At 40.0% G+C, this 20,313-nt stretch overlaps 2 protein-coding genes across 2 annotated transcripts in view; one reads left to right on the forward strand and one right to left on the reverse strand.

Moving 5' to 3' along the window:
• LOC134804308 (neurogenic locus Notch protein) overlaps positions 1–1,225 on the reverse strand; it is a 159,501-nt gene extending 158,276 nt beyond the window's left edge. The window contains exon 1 of the mRNA XM_063777319.1: positions 941–1,225. Within this exon, the coding sequence (XP_063633389.1) occupies positions 941–1,046 (106 nt within the window). The 5' untranslated portion in view covers positions 1,047–1,225. The remainder of the gene's footprint in view (positions 1–940) is intronic.
• Positions 1,226–1,464: 239 nt separating this feature from the next.
• Positions 1,465–17,655, forward strand: LOC134804311 (myosin-9). The gene is made up of 13 exons (XM_063777323.1): positions 1,465–1,786; positions 2,392–2,492; positions 3,870–3,968; positions 4,725–4,898; positions 6,000–6,088; positions 6,861–6,957; positions 7,476–7,656; positions 7,977–8,093; positions 8,467–8,644; positions 8,771–8,915; positions 9,578–9,733; positions 13,164–13,287; positions 17,540–17,655. The coding sequence occupies exons 1-13, from the start codon at positions 1,681–1,683 to the stop codon at positions 17,653–17,655; spliced, it is 1,683 nt and encodes a 560-aa protein (XP_063633393.1). The 5' UTR covers positions 1,465–1,680.
• The last annotated feature ends 2,658 nt before the right edge of the window (positions 17,656–20,313 follow it).

Raw genomic sequence — 20,313 nt, forward strand, 5'->3', positions numbered from 1 at the left:
GATATTACGTTGTTAATTTGTCTGTAAACCTAATGTAGACCGTTCCCACGCTATTTAACGTGTACCCACCACTCGCTTGGCCAGCACCAACAATCATTATCTAATTTGGTAAACAACAACAATGTACACAACACAATAAAATAGTTAATTAAAATGAGACCAGCGTAGGTACATCGTGGTTAAACCGACGACAAACAATGAGCACACGTACGTAATAAACATAACAATTCTTTATGAGAATTATAAAAAAACACGCGGCAATATTATTGAATATTTTCGTTAAATTTCAGGAAAGGCTTGTTACGTGTATGTACCAATAAAATCGGTACATTTAAATGAACGGAAATCACTATTGTACAATAATGTAACAATGAAATGAATGAAGTCGCTCAGTAACATACATTGCGAGTGCGGTAGTTATATTTTAAACCCATCAGATTTTTTTGCAAATATTTCAGCACAAGAACAACTAAGCACTAATCATCTTCAATGGATTTAAAATATAAAATGGCATGAGAATAAACGATGATAAAAGTCGCAGAGCTTTGTCGAGTAACTTATGTACCAAAATGCATATTAACACAACATAAGCTAACGGTACTTAGTACCGATTAGGTAACAATTGAAATCGGTTAACATATTGTTATGCCTTTCCCAGCCCTATTAACTGCCTAGGTCTGAAAGCTCGAAACTAGTGCTAGCATCAAATGGCGATTATGTAGCGTTATAAAAACGCTATGCCACTTCACTCTAGTTTTTAGATACTCGTTCCTCAAGTCAGACTGTGAGAACCAAATCATTATCCGACCGGTTTAGTGGGCCGAGAGCGCACCTAGGCGCGCAAGAGCTTCGGCGACTACCCGCCTTGGCCGCTTGCGCAGCGCTTTCAAAAGCTCTCAAAACTTTTGTAAACTAACTAATACTTAATTTAATCACTCACCTTCGGCCTCCTGTATGCTCAAAGCTCCCAGAAGGAAGCACAGCACCAGAAATTGAATCCCATAATCCGGTATAAAGTTTCTAGACCACATTTTGTAACACAACATTACACATGGACCACTCACATTTGTTTCAATACGGTCAACACCACTGTAATCACTCACGGTATGAGAAACAGGCACTTCATTTTGTTTTTAGATAGTTTTGGGACTGTTATTTATATGTAAAGGACATTTTAGCGGTAAAAAACGGGTCCGGTATCTACGTCCGACCGACTCGTGCGCAGCCGCGTCCCGCTCGCGTCTGACGGCGCTTTGTTCACAGACACACACCGTACGGTAATCAAAATGGCGGCCGCTGCGCCTGTGTGCGTGCCGCAGCTTGCACCCCGTAAACTTCTTTATATCGACTTTTAAAACTTACGACAACTATTTATTTCTAGACAAATTGAGTGTAAATTAATTATTTAAGTTATAATTTTGATGCGTAAGCGTCTTAAAGGCGTGAGAACTGAGGCACGCACACATGTAAAGATACGCGAAGGAATGTTGATTCAATGGTGAAATCAAGCCTATCCGAGCTTTGGAACTTTACGATGCGCCCCTCGTCGCACAGATGGCGCTTTTTTGACGTAGGGGTGTTTTTTTTGTAGCAGGCATAATGCACTGCACACATGGTCGTTGCCACTCGATTGTTTAATCGATAAGTTCGTTTTTGTGTGAATGTTTGCAGGTCTGAGCAATGGCGATGTGCTATCAGAAGCACCCGTTTGAAATAGAGCCGGAGGATCGGCTAACGACAATAAATACTAAAATATTTGAAATAAAAAAGAAGATACAACTTTCAGGTGTGTTGTCGATCCTTAGTTTGAAATGGTTTGAACAACTACCTAGGTAACTTAATAATAAGTACTAGGGGTGAGTATTGCTCGTAGTAAAAGCAAAAGGGTAATTGGATCTTTCATTCACACCTATCGTATCCAATGGGCCGATTTTTATTCTGTTGTAGTTTTTTTTTTTTATAACATTTGGTGAGTTTGAAGAGCTCCTCATTCTGGCCGGAATACATACGAAATCCCGATTTGGGACAAAAAAATGTACCTACTACTAACTATGTTTTCGTAACTCAGAGGATGTTTTTGCCTGCGCTTATCAGTTCGGGCGTTTTCTTAGTTTTTTTTTTTGGATTTTTAGGATTCCGTAGTGAACTAGGAACCGTTATAGTTTCGCCATGTCCATCTATCTGTCCGGCTGTCCGCGGCTTTGCTCAGTGATCGTTAGTGCTAGAAATCAGAAATTTGGAATGAATATACAAATCAGTTACGCCAACAAAGTCGGAAAATAAAAACTATAGATTTTTTTAAGGTACCACCCTACACGAAATGTATAGTGTGGGGTGTCGTTGGTAGTCCTTCAAACGAATATGGGTTTTTAAGAACTTTACATCTTCCAGAGGGCCAAAGAAAGTCCCACTACGAAGAGAATGAGTCCGAAAAACAGCAGAACGTCGATCTGATCGAGACCCTCAAGAAGGAGATCAAGCTCCGACTCCAGGTAGTCAGTGATGCTAAACATATTCAGGAACACTACTCTTTTATGTCTAAATTTGACTAAACAAAAACTCCGCCAGCAACATTCAATTTGACGACGTACAACCAATTTGATTCCTAGGCCACTATGGAACCTTGTCGCTTTGACTACTAGATATGAACATACATCACTCAATAATTAAGCTGTCGGAGAAGATAAACAAATTGATTCATTATGAAATTGTTCTATAGTGGCCTAGGAATCAAATTGCTATTGTAAGCTGCTTGCAGCGATACTATCTCAGGGCAAAATATAATCTTGCCAGGCTTTTAATAAAGGAAACAAATGTAGCGAACCCATGATTTCTTTTTTGTAAAAAATTAGAGTTCTCTGAAAGGGTTATACTTTCTACAAAAGACTCGGGTCTCTAACAAGTTGAGTATAACTCGAGTTTCGACTTAATTAAGAGTCTGAAAAACGGAATCGAGCCTTAACGCAGACTACTCAGACATCGCATTCATCATTGCCCTTGTCCCCCATTCACTTGGGGTTGACGCAGCATGTCTTTCTCTTCCATACCTCTCTGTCGCCCGTCATCTCATCATCAGAGATCGGCGGGGGTGAGCTATTTGCCTTATAATATGACGTAAGACATGTCAAATTATAAGGTAAATAGCTCACCCCCGCCGATCTCTGCTCATCATTCACTTGCGTTCGTTTCATATCATCTCTTACACAGTCCATCCACCTTTTCCTCGGTTTTCCTTTCCTCGTACCTCCCTCTACATTCATCCGCAATACCGTTCTCGTCACATGACTTTCATCCCTCCGCATCACATACCCGTACATCGCATTATTAAGCTCTTACACCATTTTATACTTTAACAGCCCAACGGACGCCTCTAAAACTTACTTATTTAAATATTTTTAATATACCCGAGTGCTGATCAAGCGCTGGTGGCTGGTGGCCTAGCGGTAAGAGCGTGCGACTTTCAATCCGGAGGTCCCGGGTTCAAACCCCGGCTCGTACCAATGAGTTTTTCGGAACTTATGTACGAAATATCATTTGATACATATTTACCAGTTGCTTTTCGGTGAAGGAAAACATCGAGAGGAAATCGGACTAATCTCAATAAGGCCTAGTTTCCCCTCTGGGTTGGAAGGTCAGATGGCAGTCGCTTTCGTAAAAACTAGTGCCTACGTCAATTCTTGGGATTAGTTCCCGGACCCCAGGCTCCCATGAGCCGTGGCATAAATGCCGGGATAACGCGAGGAAGAAGAAGATACCCGTGTGATCGCCGCTGATCGTAGGTAATTAATTGTGGATAGGTACATGAGTGCACTGTCTAGTAATAGTTAAGCTGGTCTGTGTATGTCTTAACCAACACTATTAAATAACAGGAGTTGTCAGCAGCGAGGGCCGTGGTGGGCGCGGACGAAGGACAGGTCAAGAAGTACCTTAGCGAGGTCTGCCCTATAGCCAACAAGACTTCCGACCAGGTAGGAGGATAGTGTCTCTCAGATGGGGCGAAAAGCAAGCCAGGGAATCAGAAGGAAGCAAAAGATATGTCGCGCCGCGCGTAATTTGCGACGGAAAATATGGACGTCGCGCTGGTTTTTAGCTTATATCTCATAACTCAACGTGTAAAATTCAATATAGAAACTATATGTATACAACTATGCGTTAGCCTCCTCTTAATATATTCGATGTTTTATATTATGAAGTTCATGAATATAAGCGGTATCTGAAAACTGCATGGACACTTCAAATTTGAAAGCCGGTCACAAAAACTAATTAAGTACGACTTCAGTCAGAATTAAATCCAATCCGATAAAAACATTTCATCATATAAATTCTGATCCGAAAATAATCTTACAAATCCAATTATAAAATCATCAAATTAGAATTAAAACTACCTACTTAGAAAAAAAAATCTTTCTGAAAACTATCTTAATCTCCCCAATATGTTCAATTTAAAAAAAATCGGACAAGTACGAGTCATTTGTACAGAAATTTGTACGGACTCACCCACCGAAGGGGTTCCGTACAAGTTTAACTTATTTTTTTATATATTTGTATTTTTTTAATGTATACTTTTGAGATTTTTTCCTGTAGGTACATGTATAGGTCAGTAGTGGGTACACCTATTGTCGTTTTTCTCCAAAATCGATAGATGGCGTTAGCGGTGTTTATGTTTTACGTTTAATTGAATCAGTTAAGAACCTAACTGAATTTATGATTTTCTTTTATCCCAGATCATAGAAAACCTAGACCTCAAGGTCATAGAGCAGCGGAAGATCCTCGACCTTCTAAAATACGAGAAACGAAGCAAGAAGTTAAAGCTCAGAGACTTGGAGAAGGAATACGAGAGGCTTCTGATAGCGACCACCAGGCGGGTCGTTAAAACTAAGGGGAGTCCCACAAGGAAGGTACATAGGACCGTTGTTTTAAATGGTCAATATATAAACGCCATTGACGACCTGTCTGATCTAGTTGGTAGTAACCCTGCCTATGAAGTTGATGGTTCAAGAAGTTAGCTTAGAAACTTGGAATACGAGAGGCTACTGATAGTGACCACTATAGGCGTCTCGTTAAGACTAAGGGGAGTCCCACAAGGAAGGTATATGGACCGTTGTTTTAAATAGTCTATAAAATAAACGTGGTTAGCGTGCAGCGGGATAGGTAACACGATTTAGAGAGGGTAAGAGAACAAATTATATATTAATAGAAATTCTCGCTAAGGTATAAATATTAGCAAAGAGTTATAAATGATAGAAGAGGTAGGTATAGAGTCTAAGAAAAAATCATCAAATTTGAAACAAATGGGGCTGTACCGATGAGCCATAAGGGGTCATCCATTAATTACGTCACACGAATTTATAGGTTTTTTGACCCCTCCCTCCCTCCTTGTCACACTTGGTCACATTTGGGAAATCCCTCCCCCCCTGGTGTGACTTCACAATTTTTCAACAAAGTCGGCAAATCGAATTTTTTGTCAAAATATTTTTGACAAAAGTAATTTAAATAAGTAATTTTATAACCCAAAACTGATTAGGAAAGAAAATAAAACTAATAAAAACGATTATCGTTCCAAAAACTTGTTATTTAACTGTACAGGGAATTAAATAATTTAAATAAATTTTTGGTTACTGATGAAGTTAAAGTGACGTCACAAAGTTTGTTACTCCTACCTCCCCCTTGTCACAACATGTCACACTTTCTTGACCCCCTCCCTCCCCCTAAGCGTGTGATGTAATTAATGGATGACCCCTAAGTAAGTCAGGATAACAACACAATTCCACAACACAATTTTGTAAAATTGGAAAAGAAACGTACCGTTTCTTTCGGGAAATATAATAGTCAACTTATTTTACTAGTAGAAGAAGAAGGTTTGAGCATGCCTATAAGCCAGCAAATAAGCAGTCCAGCAGCAAAATTAGGATTTAAAATACTTTTGTTTGCCTAAAATTCCCAATTTTTTTTAAGTAGAATAGACATTCTAGTTTTTTTTATCTACGTTCATCTTTCAGCATGCCTCTCATTTGGAGAACGAGATACACAAAGTCCTCATTCAGTGGACCGAGGCAGAGTTGGTTAAAAAGAAATATCAATCCATCAAGTAAGTCTACGAATAAGGTTAATATCCTATCAAAAACAAGATAGCCAAATGAGATAAATATGAAATGAGAGCCAATCAAAAAATAAATATAAAGAATTGAGATATACACGGTGTAACATGAGGAAACCGAATAATTTTAACAGCGTGTTCCTGATCATATTTAGAGACAAAAATATCCTATAAACTTTTTTGAAATTCGCCTAGGTTCAAAGATAATATTAATTAAAAAACTAGTTTGTATTGTTACATAGTGTAAAAGGCCTTTTTAATGGTGATGTTGCTGCTATGGGACGTAGTCTAAATATCCTTATTGATAGATGTCAAAAAGTGACAAGTAACACTTTGCAAAAAGTAGGTTTTACGAAAAAGAAATGTAAAAATCTATTTTAAGTGACAAGTTTACCAATAACATTTATTTTTTATGTAAAAATACATTCAAAAAATTAAAAAAAAAAAAACAAAAAAAAAATTTTTTTTTTGGCGAAATTGACCTAAACTCATATTACATTTTTTCCTTCTTTTGACCTCAGAAATGCGTGGTTAAAATTATTCGGTTTCCTCATGTTACACCGTGTATGTGGGTGCCAAGTTCCAGTTCACTTGGAATGTATTTAAAGTTCAAGATTTGACTTGGCTAGTTTAACAAAAGTAAATGGCAGTTGTAACAAAGATGCCAGCACTAAAAATATTACACGCGATTCAGAAATACGGAGGACTTTCTGTCTCATCTTGTCCCTTGTTTCATCTTGTCCCATAATTCCATAATTTTCAGGCAAGCGCTCATCGATGATTCGGTCAAGTTCGAGAGCTCCCTGACCAGGATTGAGGAACTACTCGAGAAACAGAAAGAGGAAATAGCCAAGTTGGAGGTAAGTTCAGTTGAGTTATATAATTAGTAATATATTATGTAACAGAGTTAAACAAACTGAAACAACTCCATGGACCACGCGCCAATTCAACTTCTTAAGTACAACTAACTAAGGATAAAGTCAATTATTTTATTAAATACTTGATTTTAGTCTGGAGCAATGTCGCAGTACCACCTCTCTCGCTTATACCATTATCCATACCGTTATCCCGCAAGGGATTCGTTTAGGAGGTGCACTACTATACAGATTTTTTGGGACGGGTACCTCCGTGGCCGGGTGGTCTTAGTGGTTAGGACTTTAGCTGCGTAAGCTAAAGATGCCGGTTCGATTCCGGCTTAACCCACCGAGGGTTTGGTCACTTATTACTTACATCTGTTTCAGTTTATAATCCAACTTCTGGGCTACAAATCACAAATTTGAAATTCCTATTTATCTGAACATTTAACTCATGCATACAAGAAGGCATTTCGTTAAGTGACAGACCTATAGTCGCTGTTAATGATGAACTTGGGCCCTAGTACGTCCGTGAGGAAGCAGCACTGATGCGCGTGCGCGCGACGGGCGCGACGGCAGCCGAGGCGGCGCGCGCGCAGGACGCCGAGCACGCGCGCGCCGCCGAGCGCGCGTACTTCGCGCAGCGCTTCGCGGAGCGCCGGCTAGAGCTGGAGAAGCTGGAGAAACGGATATTCCCTCCACAAGGTACATGGATAACTGTTACTTCAATACATACTTAACTTAACATTTACACAATAACTCTTTATTACCTACATACCTCAAACGACGAAATCTGCTATAGCCATATTTGCTATGTCCGGCGATGATAATGGTCGCAGATATATCATGCTGTCCCTCCCTAACGCATAACATATTTCTTTTTACTTAGGTAGGTATACTGCTCGGAGCAGTCACGAGGGAGCCTAAACAATCAGAGCCACCACTGCCCTGCCGCATGGGAGGCGCTTTTCCCTCACTTTTTTAGACATATAATTTCTCTATTTCTCATTTATAATTGCTTCCAGTCCGAGCGCTGGTGAGGCAAGATTCGACCAGGTCGACGGACAACGCTGCCATGACCGAAGAGGCTTCGGCCACGGCGCAAATGGAGGACGTATTCCAGAGGCTCATGAAACTCACAGGTCTGTACTAACAACAATAACTCTTAACTGACCTTTAATAGACCTTGTGGCTTCTCAAGCTTCTCGAATTGTCAGGTAACGGTGTGGAAGGTAGATAGTCTTCGGATGATTGACATCGATTGGGCCAAGGCTGATCACCGCTAGTTAAAAAGTGGACGATGGTATGTATAGGTACTTACTCGTCGCTGGTAGATTCAACCAACCAACGGTAGGTTAGTATGTGACTGGCTGAAACGAAAGGAGTCGGTACGTCACAATATCCAACAGTACCCGGCATAAAGGCTTACGATTCTATTCATAATCATAACTTATTGATGTAGTTGTGCCCTAATGCGTCAGCCATGATCGTTCCACTACAATATTACTATCCCAGGTGTAACGGACGCAGAAGAGGTGTTCGATCGTTTCCGAGCGCAGAGGGAAACCTCTAAACGTCTCAACTACCTCCAAGCCACCATTGAAGAGGAGAAACTCCAGCTTGAAAGCACACAGACCAACCTGTTGGCTGAGCTGGAAGCCTTCAAGTTTGCTTCCGTCAAGGATAAAGATGAGTAAGTGTTCCTTATTAGATAGAACAAACCTAGAAAAGATGTCTAAATAATTAGGTCAGTATCCTCAACAAATAGACAAAATGTAATTCCTATTCGCTTTAACTATGAACCTAATCGTGTTTTCAGAACGCAAGACCAGATAACCGCTCTGAAAGAAGAAATAAAGGCTGAAGAAGAAACCTACTCTGGTCTTGAAAGCGAGCTGGAAGACCTGGACAACCTGCTGCTTGAGATCAAGAGATTGCTTTACGAGCTATGCAAACTGCTTGATGTGAGTTTAGAGATTAGAGTCTGTGCGAAAAATGAAGAGTCATGGAATGTATGGGACCCAATACATTCCACGACTCTTCTCTTTCCGAACACTATATATTTTGGCAAACCTGGCATATATTAAGATATGCAGGTTATTCATTTAAAACACCTTAACACCCACGCGTTGGCAGTAATAAGTTACTTCTGTCGGCTGCTGTCATGATATCGCAAACGTAATATCATACAAAGTGTACATTTATAACGACTGACTTAAGAGGACTTTTCATGATACTTGCTCCCTTGCTTGCTTGCTTACTTGCTAGAGCGCGGTATTTCATGCATATTTAGCGGGAGTTATAACCCATTTTATTATCTAGGGAGTTATGTATTTTTTTATCAATGTCACTAAAGCATATGAAACAAGACGACCTGCTGCGCCTAACATCCGACGCAATTGCGTGGCTGAACGCACTGAATATTGACATTTAATTTAATTTTTAATTGTAATGTAATTTTTATTCTGTGACATTTATATAACTGCCTATTTTTGTATAAGCCATACGATTAAATAAATAAATATGAAACAAGAAGGTTAAACCAATATTTAGTAGCTACAGACGAACTCTGGAGGCTTGACAACAGTGTTGTATCTAAGTGTTACTCTCAATTTCACAATTGCAGGTGATCCCCGACCCACCAGTCCCCGAATGGACAGCAGAAGCACGCGACGTGCACGCGCTGCTGGGCGTGCTGCGCGCGCGCTTCGAGCACGCCGGCGCGCGCGCTGACGACGTGCGCGCGCGGCGCGATGTCAGCACCATGGCTATGCCTTCTAATGTAAACCCTTCGTCATGAGTGTCATGACTGTTTTATTTATATTATATGTCCTTTAATTGGTAGTTGGTAGATCGTTATGGGGTCAGACAAATGTAACAAAGGCTGTGATCGTCATTTTAACATTTGTGTTTGTGAAAGAGATAAGCTAAAGGTTTGCTAAATGTATTAGTTATTAGACTTTTATTACTTATAAGATTTACGGATTCTAGTTAACAGAGTATACCTAATTACGTGATTGTTTTTAGAATCGAAGTTAAGTTAGTCAATCTAACTAACTACTAACTAATATGGCTCAGCGACCCAAAGAGGGTCTCTGCCTCAGAAACGAGAGCACGCCACTTTTCCCGACCCTGTGCCGTTTCCTGACAACTATTGGCATGAAGCAGACGCAGATCCGCTTCCGCACTGTCTCCCCAGCGGTATCTAGGTTTTACTCAATCAATACTCACCTAATTATAATAATATATGTAATCAATTAATCACTAGCCAACTACATAATTTCTTACAAACCGTTTGGTTTACCGGGTACCTATAAAAAAAGAACGGTCTTTAGGGCTCATTTGGACGGTGCGAGAACTCGCATGCGAGTTTCAACAGCATCACATTGCGGTATTTGATCGGTCGGCTGAATTACATGTAACCTCCATAGTCCGCAATTTAACTAAACTCGCATGCGAGTTCGCGCGCCGTCTAAATGAGCCCTTACGGCTCGGCCAGGACATTCAGCGACTTGCGACGGCGGCAGCGATAGCCAAAGGTGGGAACAAAATGTCGGGTTATTCCCACTAGTTACCACCAAGTTCTTACCAGTGGTAACTACTGGGATTTTTTTTCCCACCTTTTACCACTGGTAACTACTGGGAAAAAAAATTCCCACTAGTTACCACCAACTCGGCTTGGTGGTAACTACTGGGAATTTTTATTCCCAGTAGTTACCACTGGTAAAAGGTGGGAATTTTTTTTCCCAGTAGTTACCACCAAAATATTTTTAGAATTTAATACTAATAAAAACAGTATAAATAGTATAGTATAAATGTAGCGTGCTGTAATAAATAATAATTTGTCAGTTAGTGATTCAGTAAACTGCTTTAAAAGTGATCAAAAATATTAAAAAAGTTTTACCGGTATAAGTGTAAAAACCAAAATAGAAGAGTCTCATTCTAGTTAAGTAGAAATTAACTTATTATCCGGATTAAATTTATCTTATTAACTGTAAATTGAATTACATATTTATACAAACGAACAAACAAATCAGTCAAAAACCGACAGAACCGATTTCGTTTTATTATTTACAGCTACTTCATTTCGTTCTATTATAACACGACGCAGAACTGGAATATGTAGGTATTCATAATTTGTAGTCAGGCTAAATAAGTACACATGGTTGTTAATAAAACCGCTTAGGGCGCGCTTCGGATGGGCTGACTGCTCGGACTAACCAGCATAGGCTCGCATTCCAATTACGCTCGGTCATGTTACGCTGGTTGGCTCGATTGCTTAAACACCCACGCTAGCGGGATGGTAATAACACTCTACCAGAGGGGCATCAGGTACTATTCGTACACTTCTTTTTTTGTATTTAACTTTTATTCTTTTGGAAAATATGTTTATAGGAAGAACTAGTGGTGGCAAATATGTAATAATAATATCCAAGCTATCTAATTAATGTTCCCTCTGCACCACAACTTGGTTAATCCTAATGTTGGCATAAGACTATGACAAAAACTACCACGATCCGCGAGCTTTCGGTTTAGCTCACATGCCACCCGATAGGTAAATATAATTATCAAATTATGTCAACTAATACCATTCTTATCGGCCATAGGAGTTATGCCGAACAAAGAATATTTCGCAAGGGTCGGACACGGGGGTTAAGAACAAAAGGATGCGCGGTGTGCGCCACACTTGGTTCGGCCTTTTTGCACTCGTGGTATTGAATAAAAACAACACAAAAGATATTTAGGAACTAACCAATTGTTTTGCAATTACAAGGCATGTACCGATATTATTCATACTTATATTGCAATAAACCCATCAAAGTTGTAACTATCAAATATGCATAAGGTATTAAGGTCCTACATTGTTTCTTACTTTACCGTGATAAATATTAAGAAAACTTAAAAACATCTATACCAAATTTAATTGCAAGATCACATTCACGTTCCCCACTCTACCAGGTTTTATAGACGTTCGCATTCGTACGCCATCGCCATCAGAATCAGATAAAGTACATAATTATTATTTTACTCTTTTTCTGATTTTTGCTTTTAGCCTGACGCCCTCTTGCCCCTTCGTCGTACTCAATTTAAGGTTGTTTTATGTCATTTTAATTACACTTTTGTTTGCTTACAAGTTCTTCCAATAAATATATTTTCCAAAAGAATAAAAGTTGAAACGAATAGTACCTGATACCCCTCTGGTAGAGTGTTATTACCATCCCTCTAGCGTGGGTGTTTAAGCAATCGAGCCAACCAGCGTAACATGACCGAGCGATGTACTTACTACCCGAGCGTATTTGGAATGCGAGCCTACGCTGGTTAGTCCGAGCAGTCTGCCCATCCGAAGCGCGCCCTAAGCGGTTTTAATAACAACCATGCCCTGTACTTACTTAGCTTTACTTACTAAATTATGAATACCTACATATTCCAGCGGGCTCAGCACGGTTCCATTTTTATCGACTATCACTATGCGCGTCCCTTTCGCACTTACATACTTGTTAGAACGTGACAGGCATGGTGACAAGGGATAAAAACGCGACCGTGCTAAGCCGCCAGCTCTGCGTCGTGTTATAATAGAACGAAATGAAGTAGCTGTAAATAATAAAACGAAATCAGTTCTGTCGGTTTTTAACTGATTTGTTTGTTCGTTTGTATAAATATGTAATTCAATTTACAGTTAATAAGATAAATTTAATCCGGATAATAAGTTAATTTCTACTTAACTAGAATGAGACTCTTCTATTTTGGTTTTTACACTTATACCGGTAAAACTGTTTTAATATTTTTCATCACTTTTAAGGCAGTTTACTGAATCACTAACTGTCACATAATTATTTATTACAGCACTCTACATGTATACTATACTATTTATACTGTTTTTATTAGTATTGAATTCTAACAATATTTTGGTGGTAACTACTGGGAAAAAAAATTCCCAGTAGTTACCACCAAGTCGAGTTGGTGGTCACTAGTGGGAATAACCCAAAATGTCCGATCGCTGTATCTCGCTTCAACCTATGGTTATCGCTGCCGCGGTCGCGTCGCAAGTCGCTGTATGTCCTGGCCGAGCGGTATTCCATCTGTCCAATATCTTGGTCCTATGTCATTGCTTCTCACTCTCTCATTAAGCGAAATGTGAGACTAAAATACACATTGGACAAAGAAATTGGACAGGCGGAATACCACCCTTAAGATTGTTTTGTGTCTTCCAGCCTACTAGCGGAGCGGCGTCCGTGGCCGGCATCAGTATGCACAGCCACAGCACCCCGAAGGAGGCCGAAAACGCGGCTCCAAGTTACAAGGAACTGCTAACTAAGGAGCCTGTTAGGCAACCTCGTAAGTACATAATTACTATTTTTAGAGGGCGCTCCGTGGCTAACATGTAAATTTAGTATGGAATGTTTAAGAGCGCTCTTACAAGAAAAGTCGAAATAATGCAAAATTGATGATACTAGTCGACGAAATTCAGGACTTTGCGCTCATTATTAGAAACAATGAGTACTTGTTCCAGTAAAAGCGTCTTCTTATCTTTATAAATATCGTTGTAAATATTAGAAAAAGGACTTATTAAATTAGTAATGATTTTTTTTCTGATGGTCGTTTCCGAAAAACCCCGTGAAGCACTGAATGGCGAGCTCTTATTTGGAAATGTTGAGAATTTTACTCTGCTAAACCTGGCTATTTTGTATTACTAATACCCTGTACTTTAGGCATATCAAACGATATTTTTCCTACATACCTTTGAGAAAGAGAAAATCAAAGTAAAACGAACTCGATTTTCTCTCCGAAACAAGTGTCAATTCCTACGAAAATCTACTTAATATCGAAGTCATTTTCATACTCAAGCAATCTGCAACGTTTGCTTATACTGTTGGTATACATTAGTGTTTATGAAATTCTACTATAATTTTTTGGCAATTTTTTGAAAACTACTCTATATTACCGATGACTCGCGCTGCGCCAGCTCAGTGCCGCGGCAGAGCTTGTAGAGGTAGGACGTGTGTCGGTCGGCTCCGCACATTTTCAACGGCGACGACGAGGTTTTTTATCATTGTGTGCGGCGGGCGCCGTGTAAAACGCTATACTGTGTGCGTGTAAACCGCAATGAGAGACTTTGATCCTAGCACTGTTTTTATAGTATTATAATTTATAATGGTACAGTTTAATAAACTACCGGACAGGATTAAAAATATTTGAAACGACCTGACATTCTATATGTATTTATTTGACTCAAGATAGTACTCAGGGTCTGATGATGGAGCCGGAAGGTGGTCACCGGTACCAATCAACCATGCAACTAAACCACTTCGTGTTTAGGCTCGTTTTATTCATCTCACCAAGATCTTTGACACAAGATAGTACTCAGGGTCTGATGATGGAGCCGGAAGGTGGTCACCGGTACCGATCAACCATGCAACTAAACCACTTCGTGTTTGGGCTCGTTTGATTCGGCTCAACAAGATCTTTGACTTAAGATAGTACTCAGGGTCTGATGATGGAGCCGGAAGGTGGTCACCAGTACCAATCAACAATGCAACTAAACCACTTCGTGTTTAGGCTCGTTTTATTCGTCTCAACAAGATCTTTGACACAAGATAGTACTCAGGGTCTGATGATGGAGCCGGAAGGTGGTCACCGGTACCAATCAACCATGCAACTAAACCACTTCGTGTTTGGGCTCGTTTGATTCGTCTCAACAAGATCTTTGACACAAGATAGTACTCAGAGTCTGATGATGGAGCCGGAAGGTGGTCACCGGTACCAATCAACTATGCAACTAAACCACTTCGTGTTTAGGCTCGTTTTATTTGTTTCAACAAGATCTTTGACACAAGATAGTACTCAGGGTCTAATGTTGGAGCCGGAAGGTGGTCACCGGTACCAATCAACCATGCAACTAAACCACTTCGTGTTTAGGCACGTTTTATTCATCTCAACAAGATCTTTGACACAAGGTAGTACTCAGGGTCTGATGATGGAGCGCGAAGGTGGCGACGGGTACCTGTCTATCATGTAACTGAACCACTTCGTGTTTAGGCTCGTTTGATTCGTCTCAACAAGATCTTTGACACAAGATAGTACTCAGGGTCTGATGATGGAGCCGGCAGGTGGTCACCGGTACCAATCAACCATGCAACTAAACCACTTCGTGTTTAGGCTCGTTTTATTCGTTTCAATAAGATCTTTGACACAAGATAGTACTCAGGGTCTGATGTTGGAGCCGGAAGGTGGTCACCGGTACCAATCAACCATGCAACTAAACCACTTCGTGTTTAGGCTCGTTTGATTCGTCTAAACAAGACCTTGGACACAAGATAGTACTCAGGATCTGATGATAGACCTGGAAGGTGGCCACGGGTACCAGTCTACCATGTAACTGAACCACTTCGTGTTTGGGCTCGTTTGATTTGTCGCAACAAGATCTTTGACACAAGGTAGTACTGAGGGTCTGATGATGGATCCGGAAGGTGGTCACCGGTACCAATCAACCATGCAACTAAACCACTTCGTGTTTGGCTTCGTTCGATTCGTCGCAACAAGATCTTTGACACAAGTTAGTACTCAGGGTCTGATGATGGAGCTGGACTGTGGCCACGGGTACCAGTCTACCATGTAACTGAACCACTTCGTGTTTGGGCTCGTTTGATTCGTCGCAATAAGATGTTTGACACAAGATACTACTCAGGGTCTGATGATGGAGCTGATAATGATAGACAGGTACCCGTCGCCACCTTCGCGCTCCATCATCAGACCCTGAGTACTACCTTGTGTCAAAGATCTTGTTGAGATGAATAAAACGTGCCTAAACACGAAGTGGTTTAGTTGCATGGTTGATTGGTACCGGTGACCACCTTCCAGCTCCAACATCAGACCCTGAGTACTATCTTGTGTCAAAGATCTTGTTGAAACGAATAAAACGAGCCTAAACACGAAGTGGTTTAGTTGCATGGTTGATTGGTACCGGTGACCACCTTCCGGCTCCAACATCAGACCCTGAGTACTATCTTGTGTCAAAGATCTTGTTGAAACGAATAAAACGAGCCTAAACACGAAGTGGTTTAGTTGCATGGTTGATTGGTACCGGTGACCACCTTCCAGCTCCATCATCAGACTCTGAGTATCACCTAGTGTCAAAGATCTTGTTGAGACGAATCAAACGATCCTAAACACGATGTGGTTTAGTTGCATGGTTGATTGGTAATGGTGACCACCTTCCAGCTCCATCATCAGACCCTGAGTACTGTCTTGTGTCAAAGATCTTGTTGAGACGAATCAAACGAGCCCAAACACGAAGTTGTTTAGTTACATGATAGACTGGTACCCGTGGCCACCTTCCAGCTCCATCATCAGACCCTGTGTATCTTCAGTGTCAAAGATCTTGTTGAGACGAATCAAACGAGCCTAATCATGTTACTACATGGTTGATTGGTATCCGTGACCACCTTAATCATCATCATTATCATCAGATCCTCAGTACCAGTTCGTTTTTAAACCCTCGTTGATACAAACTTTACAACCTATAGGTACCAAATGCAATGACGAAACATGTAAATAAGCGAGTAGGTACCAATAATTTCTTTCGAGTAATATACCTTCATAAGTACGAGTATGGGGCTATGGGGTCATCCATTAATTACATCACACGTTTAGGGGGAGGGAGGGGGTCAAGAAAATGTGACATGTTGTGACAAGGGGGAGGAGGAGTCACAAACTTTGTGACGTCACTTTAACTTCATCAGTGACCGAAAATAAATTTAAATTATTTTATACGCTAATATACATTTAAATAACAAGTTTTTGAAACGTTAATCGTTTTTATTCGTTTAATTTTATTTCTTAATCAGTTTTGGGTTATAAAATTACTAACATAACTTTTGTCCAAAATATTTTGATATAAAATTAAACGAATAATTGCCGATTTCGTTGAAGAAATGTGACGTCACACCAAGGGGGGTTTGCCAAATGTGACCAAGTGTGACAGGGAGGGGGGAGGGGTAAAAAAACCTAGAAATTCGTGTGACGTAATTAATGGACGACCCCTATTCATAAATTACGTCGTTTCAAATGGGAGGAGTGGGGGGTGGGGGGGTCTGGACATCGGATGATGGTAACATGACGTAGGAGGAAACAGAGTCATCCGAAGCATGATTTTTGGATGATTTGAGGGGTGGGGGGGTCAAAAATCGACAAAAATAGATGACGTAATTTATGAACAGCCCCTATGTACATTTGCACTGCATTTAGTATTTTCGTACTTACCAAATAACAGTTTTAGGACTTTAAAAGTTAAGTACAGTTAGTGTTGTTATGGTTGATTTCAATATGCTTCGCGAAGGATCAAGAATGTTTAATCCATCATTGTAGTGCGAGCGAGGGAAAAGGCGGTAGAAGGGATCGGCATACTGAGCTCGCACGGCCTGCCGCAGCGCGTAAAATACCTAAACTCGCTCAACGCCGAAATGTAATAGCGCTCTTAATAGTTCCATTTTATTTAATTTTGTGCCATTTTATGTCGCACTATATCTCTACCCATGCACGACTGTAGGAAGTATCTAAGTATATAATCATTACTTGTACTATTATTCAGCGTCTGATGAAGAAGAAGACATACCATCCCGATGTTATCTGAAGAGGCAAGCGCAGCTCATCGTGGACACCAAGTGCAGAAGGAAAGGCTTCAGGACTCCATATCCAAGGCGTTAAATCACACACACATAGGGGTTTTACGGGAGCCCCCCAACGCGAAAATGCACTGAATGATTTTAGTCAATTTTCTACAAATTGCACCACTTTACTTGTAGTAAATGTACCTATAATTTATTACAACTATATTGAGTGAAATATAATTTTCAGTTTGAACTTGAATTTATTGTTATTATTCTGTCAGTCAACGGAGTCAACCAAAGAGAATATAATCACTACGTGGAGTCAACTTCTTATCTGTGATGTTAGTTGCATTAAAACTCTTTGGGTTATGCAAAATACCTATTTTACTACTCTTTGACCTGTAGGCAAAAAAGAGTAGTATAATATATTATAGATCTGTAGGCTACTAAAGTATGTAAGTAGACTAGCTCTAAGGTAGGTAGCTTCATATATATATCCCACCAAAAACATTTCATGTAAAGTGTTGCCAAGACTAGGCGCATAAAGCTTTTACACTAAAAAGTTATCAGATCCCATATGTAGGTACCAAGACTTTTACTCTGTAAGTCCTAACTTTATAAGCTCTAAATGTATAAAGCCAACATCTTGGTCAAACAGTACGGCTTGGCCGTTTCGTTGCTGCCATATTTATGAACACTTTCAGAATTTGTAAGACCTTGCAAAAAGTCCACCCAGGGAGTGTTTATGTGACTGCAACGAAACGGCCAAGCCGGTGGATGTCGTCAATTTGGGAAGTGTTTCCGATAAAGCCTTAAGCCTTGAGCTGCAGTTCCACGTGTATTAACAACTCTCGAATATCGTAACCCATTTTAAAGAAAATCTAATACTAGTTTTGCAAATTTTTTGGTTTGTTTTGACAACCCGACGTGTTGATGACTTTTGAAATTGTCATGTCACAGTTTACAAAAAACTCTTTAATTACTGTATTAGAACCTCCATACATGAACGCAATGATAAGGACGACAATAATTTTGTGATAGTTGTCTCAGTTTTTTAGCCCCGTCCCCGTACCACGGCATGCCTCGTACCTTGCTCGTACCGCGTGCTTTAGCGATATGAGAAACGACAATAGGGAATATTACGCAAAACTCTGCGTCACTAACTCAATCACATGGCCTACCATGAAACACGGCAGTTGAAAATTCGGTTTCTGCCTCTCTATCACTCTTGCCTATTCGATCGATAGAGAGGCATATATAACGAAATTTCACGGTAGGCCACCTGTAAACAAACCGCCTTGATGCATCAATGTCATAGTGAAAACTTGTAAAAAACTGTTTAAGGCCTAGTATGTATAAGTTACTTTATGGTTTAGTAGGTGCGCTAGTGCTGCACTCTGGCAGCAGAACATTGCAGCAATACTCCCTATTGTAAGTATTACAAATTGTATGTTTCTAGAAATTTTAAAAAATGATTCACGATGAATTTTGTGTTCTCGTGTTTTTTGATTCAGTTTATGGAAAATTTACAAAATGACGGAGTCATTGTATTTAGATCAGCGCCTAAAGAAGTAGCGGTTTCGATATCATTAGACATTTTCAGGGTTCCGTACCCAAAGAGTAAAAACGGGACCCCTCTTACTAAGACTCCGCTGTCCGTCTGTCCGTCTGTCTGTCCGTCCGTCCGTCCGTCTGTCCATCCGTCCGTCCGTCTGTCTGTCACCAGGCTGTATTTCATGAACCGTGATAGCTAGACAGTTGAAATTTTCAATTTTTTCACAGATGATGTATTTCTGTTGTCGCTATAACAACAAATATAGGTACTTACTAAAAACAGAATATAATAAATATTTAAGTGGGGCTCCCATACAACAAACGTAATTTTTTAACTTTTTTTGCGTAATGGTACGGAACCCTTCGAGCGCGGCGAGTCCGACTTGCACTTGGCCGGTTATTTTTAAAATTAAAATTTATACTATTCTGTATTGACCAAGCGAGTGCGAAGTGCGAGCTAAGCGTAACCGTTTCAGTTCGGCAAAAATATTATCTTGTCTCCGGCTGTTCTCCTGTACACGGTATTCTTTTCGAGCGATCGTCATCTTGGTGACACTTTTTGATATTTAACAAATTTAACACATATCAGTGAAAGAATAAGGATCAAAGTTAAATGGCGTTCTAAAAGTTTTAAACATCTGTCGAAAGATGGCAGTAAATTCGCTATGACAATCCGCCTCTATTTCAAATTCGCTTTGTAGAGGAAGTAAGGTTTTGAAAAGTTTACGACAAGAAACAGTGCCAATATAGAGGGCGCTACTTGGCTGGTTTACGTGAAGCTGGTTCAAATCTGAACTTCGAAAACTTTTTGGTTTTTTTTATTGTGTTTTCTTTATTAGCACTCCGATCACTGCTCCCACACAAAATTTCACGATTCTAGTACTTCAGGAACCAATGTTTTCAGGTTTACGGCAAATTTTAGGTACCCCCATTTCAAGGGGTTGCAGGGCGAAAGTTACAGATTTCTCATCACCATATGTGTTAGCATACAGACCTATCATTACATGCCAAATTTCAACCTTCTAGGTCTTCAGGAAGTAGTCTGTATTTTCTATGACACGAATTTCATAGGGTTCGGACAGTGAAAATTAAAGAATCTATAAAATTTTAAGTATAATAGGTAGCCTAATAAAACTTGGTGTTTTTAATAAGTTTACTAACGCCATGGTATACTAAAAATTTCAGCCCTCTAGCATCATCC

This window comes from Cydia splendana, chromosome Z (assembly GCF_910591565.1).
Source record: "Cydia splendana chromosome Z, ilCydSple1.2, whole genome shotgun sequence".
NCBI classification, from domain to species: Eukaryota; Metazoa; Arthropoda; class Insecta; order Lepidoptera; family Tortricidae; genus Cydia; species Cydia splendana.

Coding starts and splice junctions, on each gene's coding strand:
- LOC134804311 (XM_063777323.1), top strand. CDS start 1,681: ATGGCGATGTGCTATCAGAAGCACCCGTTTGAAATAGAGCCGGAGGAT. Junction 6,089..6,860: donor AAGAAATATCAATCCATCAA/GTAAGTCTACGA, acceptor CATAATTTTCAG/GCAAGCGCTCATCGATGATT. Junction 6,958..7,475: donor AGGAAATAGCCAAGTTGGAG/GTAAGTTCAGTT, acceptor CTTGGGCCCTAG/TACGTCCGTGAGGAAGCAGC.